The sequence below is a fragment of the Metopolophium dirhodum genome, chromosome 2 (assembly GCF_019925205.1).
Source record: "Metopolophium dirhodum isolate CAU chromosome 2, ASM1992520v1, whole genome shotgun sequence".
NCBI lineage: Eukaryota > Metazoa > Arthropoda > Insecta > Hemiptera > Aphididae > Metopolophium > Metopolophium dirhodum.
In genome coordinates this window covers 8462536-8471203 of record NC_083561.1, presented here as the reverse complement: position 1 = coordinate 8471203, position 8668 = coordinate 8462536, and the positions used below count along the sequence as shown (strand labels likewise).

General features: G+C 29.9%; 1 protein-coding gene across 2 annotated transcripts in view; it reads right to left on the bottom strand.

The window, feature by feature from the left end:
- Positions 1-3859: 3859 nt before the first annotated feature.
- LOC132937918 (ly6/PLAUR domain-containing protein 6B-like) overlaps positions 3860-8668 on the bottom strand; it is a 62622-nt gene continuing 57813 nt past the window's right edge. For both annotated transcript variants that reach the window (XM_061004523.1, XM_061004524.1), the window contains exons 3-5: positions 7805-7888; positions 7620-7750; positions 3860-4844 (exon numbers count right to left, since the gene is read on the bottom strand). In XM_061004523.1, coding sequence (XP_060860506.1) covers positions 4632-4844; positions 7620-7750; positions 7805-7888 — 428 coding nt within the window. In that variant the 3' untranslated portion in view covers positions 3860-4631. The remainder of the gene's footprint in view (positions 4845-7619; positions 7751-7804; positions 7889-8668) is intronic.

Sequence of the window (8668 nt, the reverse complement as noted above, 5' to 3'; positions counted from 1 at the left end):
TATAAAATATAAAGTTTGAAGCAGTTAATTTAAACTGGTTAATTGGTAAATATTCACATCCACACGACGCTTATCAGTTATCACATTGGTTATAATTCAGTACAGTGGTGTAATTTGGTCATATTTGTTGGGGGAGGGGGGATTGAAACATTTACACAAACATTGTTTCTATATTATATACTTTATTAGTACCAATAAATAATAAGTACATAAATATGGTCCTCCACTTAAACAAAAAAAGTGATGGGGGGATATGACCCCAAATCCCCCCCGTACTGACCCAGAATATTAGTAGTCGTCCAATGGTTATATTATTATATATACCGTATCACAATGAGATAGTCTTAAAGCTACGAAGCTACATTATTCTATCATAAAATTTAAATACTTGAGACACAAGACCTAATATTTGTTTTATAGACTTTTCATACATGATACATGCGTACAGGTTTTATGAGCTACCCATCAACTTTATCAACCGGTTGAAGATTAATAACAGTTAAATAGTATACAATTGGAGGGATTTACATATTTACTTGATTTTACAGCTGACATCTATTCCGGCATGGATGCCGTTTCTCTATTTTAGTGGTGCACAATCTTTTTTGATCCATTACATCCCCAAATGTATTTATTTCGATGAGGTTGCCCTATACCAATATAACATAACTATATTATACAATACTTTTTTATTTGGTGATAAATTATTGGTAACCCCCTATTAAAATTTCGGGACCAGCTTATGGGTCGCCTCCAGGTTGTGCACCACTGCTTGATTATATTACAGTATTTCTAAAATATAATTTTAATTTAAAATTATAAAATATACCAATTATCAGCAAAAATATAAATAAAATGATAATTTATGTTTTAATTTTTGTTTTCCCGGGTGTGCTAACCCATGATTAGCATATTGTACCGAAAACATTATTTTATAAACACGGTTGTGCAAATATTTCATTCATTTAGATATGAAAAGGTACCAAAACGCATAGGTAATATTGTTAAATAGTCCATAGGTTAATAAGAAATATCCAATGAGTAATATCACAGTACAAAATATATTTCGATGGTAATTTCGGTCGACCTTTGTTAAATTTATTCAGCTAAAACCTGACCGCCTAACCTCTAAGGGTCCAATACGATTTTAATGTATCGATATAATATTATTGACGGTGTACCTATTGTCTATTGTTGATAATATTATGATACTGTAGGTGCAGTATTCTATACTAATTCTATGATATAATGTTCAAAATATCAAAATCATTTTGATATTAATTATTATCGAAACGTTTAAAAAAAAATAAATACTTTAATAATTATGAACCATTACTATATATATCCTAACCAGATTAATATAATATATTATTATTATTATTATACTCACGACCGGTACGGCGCCCCTAAAATAGCCAGCAACTCCAAAACTCCGCGTCCAGCGGCGGCGATCACGTCGTAATTGTGTTTGGGAATATTATTGTCGTTTTACTAAAATGTTAGTGATGTTAATTAATTAATTCGCCGCGACTGCGACGAACGTCTTTCTGCAGTGGCGTCGTCGTCGTGTCAAACGGTTTTACTTCTTGCGATGGTCTCCGAAGAACGCTTCGAGTAGAGGTGGCTACCTCCTGCCCAATAAGTTTTTCGTGCGATTTGATTATGCGTAGACAGCTGCAGACCTGTCAAGGCGCGTTTCGTCCGTATAATACGCGCCAGAGACCGTTGTCGGCCGTGCTTTCCCTTTGGCACACCGGCGAGGGTTTAATTTTGTGTAGACAAACATTGACAGTAATGAAATAAATTATTATCGTGATGGTAGTTTTTTTTTATTATTTTTTTTTTTTTTACAGGCTTATATTATTATTACGTGTCGCGTGATCGATGACTGGCCAGCGGGCACCGGAGGCGACGACACGTCCAGTCCGACTACATTTTTGAGCTTATAATATAATATTATTATTACTATAAAAACCGATTTCTGGAAAAATTTTAATTTGTTTACCGCGAAATCATTATTTAATGCATGTTTTCATAATGTTTATAATGTTTTGATGTATCGACATCGCGTGATTTTTTTTATTGACGAAGCGTATGTAGAAACTTACAACATTTATTTTGTCCTATTATAATATTATTATGGTTCGCATAATAACGTCGATTTATCGTGGCATTTTCTGGAAACATTTAACTAAACGAATATAACGCACCGCCCCTTCACGAGAATGGCCTGCATGTTCAATGTTGTGTACTGGATTTCGCACGTTGGAAAAATTAATTTACACGTCATCTATAGTTGCTTGTTCATAATATATAATATAGGTACCTACGATCTACACGCGTGACTTGGGTCAACATTCTCTTGGGGCTACGGCCATTTTATCGTGACATTTTTGTCCACCTCATTATTTAATATATTATAACTTACGAGTTATATAGAAACGTAACATCATAACTCTCTACCGAAGTTCTAAAATCTGCTTTAATACACGCAGGCATATAAGTTATTATAACTATACACAATGAAACTATTTGGCTATATTATTTATAACCCTTTACAGTTAAGGGGTGCTAAATCGTATGCTAAGCATCTTTTGGATAGGCATACCTGCACATTATTAATTACAGGATTAACTATATTGTCATCGTGGTGTAAGTTTTTGTAAGATCACAAGTTTGTTGATATACTACCTATATATATTACAGGATGACTCACCCCGTTTGCCCTCGTAAGTATGTAATATTAGGCACAATAATAATAATATTATTATTATTGTACCCATATTCGGCATATTCCCTGCCAACTATATAATAATAATAATATATACTATATCTTACTACCTGCAGCGTCTTGCTTCAAATCTAAGACTTACATATACTTATACCTGCATGATTGATGGAAATTACGAATTGGTAATAGGTACAATTTTTGAAATAATCATCAAAATTATATCTCCATCAATTATTATTGACTAAATCTAATTTTTGAGAAACGAAATATAATCAACATTAGAAAATTTTATTAGAGTTTAGCTAAACGAAAAAACTATTAAAAATATAAATTATATTAATTTTAAGCGGTGATTGTCTCAAAAAGACTCGGTGTTCGGAACGTTTACTAAAAAAAATGAATTCGTTCACGTTCTTTGAAAATATGAAAATATTTCGCCGTTCATTTATTTTATTTTTATGTATCATTTAAATACGAACAAATATCGTGGAAATCATAATATTATTGTTGTTTTATGTCCAGGCGTGCCCATTAGAATTTCGTGTATTTTATTTTTATAATTCGTAATAATAATATATTATACATCATGATAGCATTATCAATAAATATTTATTAAATATATAAACGTCGTTCGCGTTCCGTTCTATTTGAAAAAAAAACGAGTGACGTTCACGTATCGTTCACTAAATATGAACGTGAACGCATTAACAAATGTTCACGAACGACGTTCTTTCCAAACACTGCATGACATACCTATAACCATTTTCAAAAATCTGATCAGATTGTTTTTTTTTTTTGAAATGCGATATTAATTTGTCGCGAATTTCAAATTTTACATTTTAACTTCGAGAATCTATTCTTTTTGGTAAAGAAACAGAGCAGAAAGATAAGATCCTTATGCTATAAACAATGTATATTATTAATTATTGTAATAATCACTTTAAAGTCAGACGGTTGAATTCAATTGTTAAATATTTATTTATATTATTATTTTTAATTTTGACGTCGTTAAAACCAAATTAACCAATTTTATCTTATTTTTTCTCATCATAGGATTTATTTTTGTTTGGATTATTGTGTTAGTAAGACGGTAGGTAGAACCTGTATTAAAATAATTACAAGAAAATATAAGTTTATTATATAGTATCGTTTATTTTATGTTATAACAAGAAGGTTAAAAAAAACATCAAACTTAGTTCGATTAAAAACATTTTCATTTTCAAATAAGTAAACAAAACGATGAACTTTTTGTTCATAATATTGAATAAGTATATGGACAGAGCAAGAAAAATAAGCCTTATGGATGGGGTTTCTATGAGTATTTTTTTTTATAAAAACTTTATGAAATTTATCTTATTTTAATTTATTCTGTACTTCATATTTATATGGTAATTTAACTTATGTTAAAACTATTGATTACTTTGATTCCTAAGGGACTAGTCGACCTTTCTTATAAAACAATTTACCCGTACTTTGATATATTATGCAGCATAACCTATCCATTGTTTTTATAATTATTCTTATACCTATTAGTACAGATTCTAAAAAGTTTTTATCACGATTTAAGTTTAATATCCAGATAACAAGAAACTGCTATACTTTTAGTTTCCAAATAATGTATTTTTGATCATCTTGTTCCGCTCTGCCCACCTACATTTAAGGTCGTAATGTTTCCACCGAGTATTATCTGTTGGTGTTTAACTGTGAATAGGCTATACACAGGTGTAAACTTGGTATAGTTTAAATGATTAATAACTACACAAGTTTGAAGTTTGTTTGTATTATGTTTGTGTATAACCCATACCGCAGTTAAATCTAAACTTAACTACATTTAATATAATTATTATTGAGGTAACGGTTAAGATATAATATGTTATAATTTATATAAATGTATAACGATCTAGCATTGCAAAATTGTGGTCAATAACATAAGAAACAATAATAAATATGATGCAACCGTCAGTTGAGTGCATGGTACGTCACCAGCGGACTTAGTTTTCGGCCCTTTGGTAGGATTCATGTGATGTTTCCTTGTGACTGTTACCACTGCATTCGTTTGGTTTGTGGGCACGGTCATGTTGCAGTACATGTCATCGCAGCAGGATACGCACACCTGTAAACAATAATCATTGTGTTTATTGGGTTTTTATATTATGTATTATACAAAGTTTTGATTAAAATTATATTGTTATTACATTTTAACATTGCAAAGTTACGGTTTTAACCGCATATGCGTAATTTTGTTCAATTTTAGCTGTAGAAAATTAAAAAAAATCTTTGGCTGCCTAACGTTTCAAATTATACCCGATAAGTATAAATCGATATCTACAAAATAACTCGTTGCTTTTGCGATTATAAACAATTGTTTTTCTTTACTTCTATACGCCTAGTTCAAAACACACATGTATAAGTAGTTAAATTAAAGAGTAGATATAAATAAATAATTAAAGAATAATACCAAACCAGGGGGTGATCGATGAACGGTAGTCACATGTGTCGCCTTTATACGTTGGAGAAATATTCCAAACTAGCCCCACCAAACGCCACTGCGTGAAGGTGCAACAATATGATACTATACCCACAGAATATATGAAATTATATAAATATATATAATTTCATATATTCTGTGCTATACCTACGTATTACATGGCTTAAAATTTCAGACCATTCAAGTGCATGGTCTTGCATCCCTGAGATTACGCTTATGGTATTTGTTAATATATGAATTATTAGGTACGTACTGTATGAGATTTATATTTCATAAAAAATATTGCTTTATTAAGGTCTAAGAACCCACGTGTCTTATAAGCGTTAAATGTGCATCAAAGACATTATTTAAATAAGATTTGGGGGACGGAGTGGCCGAGCGGACTAAGGCGTCGGTTGAAACTACGGCAACAGGCGGCAGTTTTCTTCGGGCAGTCACGATGTCCGGAAAGAAAGGCCGCCATCCTCCATCCGGTATGGTGGATACCTACGGGTGCCCACTTGAAAATTCTGCCAAAACACAAACACTCACGTGTAAAAACTTACCGTTCCAAACCCTACCACCACCACAATACAACCCTACAAACTAATGGCCATAGATGCCGGGCTTAAGGATCAATAAAAAAAAAAAGATTTATTTTGAATTCGTTAAAAAAAATATAGGTAGATACTTGCAAACTGAGTTGACTATAGTTGAGGTAATTATGATATACTTGGAATACAGAATACAGAATGACGTACAATAGATGAACTACTCTAGAAATTGTTATTAAACATACATTTTGTAGATATGAAATTGTATTGACAAATATTATTATTAAAATAATATATTGTTGACCTTATGTCTCATTTACAATTTATAGAAAAGGATAATATTAATATGTATACTTTCAGATTAATAATATTATTTAATTTTTTTTTTAAACTAGACATACTACATTTTACTATAATGGTACATATGTAAATAAACTATCATTTTTTTTTGTTTTAGTAACCTAATTATTATTAAGACAAAATGATCTTAAAAAATTAATATTTATGGACAATAGATGTATAAATGGTACATAAATGGTATTCTTATATTATTTAATACCATTTAAATGAAATGTTTAGGTTAGGTAAGTTAATTATAGCCCATAGGAAATAATTCAATTTTTTATAATAGGTATTATTTTTGAAATGCATTTTATTCCTTGTTTGTAGCATTTTTATACTGTGGATTTTAAATCTTAAAAAGCGAGCTTTTGATTGACAGGAATATGTAAAAGTTATTTTTAGTGGCACTTTATTAGTTAAATTGCATTAACAATTGGAATGTAGCTGATATAGTGGGCTTTAAGGAGAGTGTATAGTGAATAGTGATTGATTAAAATGAACAATGGACAAAAATCACAATGGAGTTTTTTTGTTTTTCTTCCGGCCATCTATTTGATGTATAAATCCCATCCACAACATCTTACCTTTCCATTTTACTTTATCTCCTGACATTACATCGATTTATTATTATTTTTGTCTCTTTAAATCAAATGTATCTCACTCAGTTTCCATTCATCACTCGCTACATGTCCAAACCATATCCATTTTTGTCAACACATACCTTTATAATCTACGATCATAGTACACTATAAAGTCTAGGCTTCTACCCTTGTTGATTTTTACCTATCTTAATAAGTAGTGACTATTTTATTAATGTACAAATTATGTTTAAAGTCAATAATCATAATGCATAGGTAATATATCTAACTAGTATAAAATTTAATTTACCACCCTACCGGTCAATTTGTGCTTACACCTATATTTATTTTTCATTAATAAATAAATAACATAATAACGTTTACCGTTATAACTTTTAGGTACCTAGTTCATTACAAAATTATTACATTAGCCTGGTGGGTACTAAACTTAAGTTAGGTACTAATTACTAAATCAATATAATTAATTGCAATTTAGTTAGCAGCAATGATTCCCTCCCCTAACCACGTTTAATGTCACCACTAACGGAATAATTTTCCAGTTAAAACCGAAATTGAAGGAGAATCGCTTGATTTTTTTTATCGATCGTTTCCAACACATTAACAATAATTTATTATCAAATTTGTCATCTTTAATTTTAGTTATCGCTAAATTAGACAGAAAACTAATAATAAATTACTCAATTTCAACTACTGATGATTATTATATGTAATAAAAAGGGTTAACGGCTTAACTGGGCTCTTCTTCACCTGGTTACACCGCTTATGGGATTCGTTCATATTATAGTTTAATATTATGCATCTTCTTAATTTGTTGTTTACATTTATACCTTAAAAATTAAATGTATACATAAAAAAAGATTATACAACGATGACAATATACCTAACTATTACTAATACTATAACCATTATAGTAGTATACAACTTACAGTCTGTCTGTCAATGCTTAGACAACCGACGGTGGACGGATGACATTCTGTTCGGTTAGCACATTTTTTGTTCACAATAACACTAGATCCAGTTGAATCCATTATGTGTAACGTCTGACAGTAGTCTAGATCTACGGATACATAAATTACTTCCACTGAAGTTTAAAATTAAAACTGATACATACCTCGAGCACATGGTTTGTCAATGGCATATTGGTTGCATGTTAAATTGTCTGACACGTTTACGCAAGTGTAGCAAGTTAAATTTTCTGAAATAATTAAAGCAATCTATGAAATATAATTTATAAGATCTTTAAAATGCAGTAGGTAGCTGATAATACACGTTTTCGTATCAACTATAATTTAATATCAATTCGTATTCTGCACATTATTATGGACATTTATTTATTATTGTTATCATTTATTTATTTTCTATTTGTAGGTATACTTTTAAATAAACTGCATCGGGCCGGAGCAGGTTGACGTATGATTTATAACTTTATACACATATACCTACTTAATAGGAACGGTGCAGTTCTATCTCATATAGTATGTATTTGGCTATTATTCAAATCGGCTACTTGATATTTAAATTAGATTTGAAAAAAAATATGCAGTATAGATGACATACCTAGTCTATTTAAAATGTATTTTATTTTGTTATATGAATTTGATAGTATTATAAATATTACCTATTGGCTACAGTCTGTTTTAAAAGTTTATCCTCTCCCATCATAATTTAATAATTATCCATTATACCTCTTAGTATAACATTTTAGTTAAGTTGTGTGAAGGATGTAAACTTTTGTATATAAAATATTAAAATTCAAGTATAAATTGAGAATTAAAAGAAAATCTGACAGTGTATTTTTAATAAAACGTTTTCAGAAAACCTAATGATGTGATCCATCAAATATTAGTGTAAAAAAATTATATACCATAGTAATTATAATAATAATTAAAAAGAAAATAATTAATAAAAATATTGGCATCGATGTGACGTTTTTTACCATTAACTTCGTTGTTAATAGATTTGGACAGTCATTATA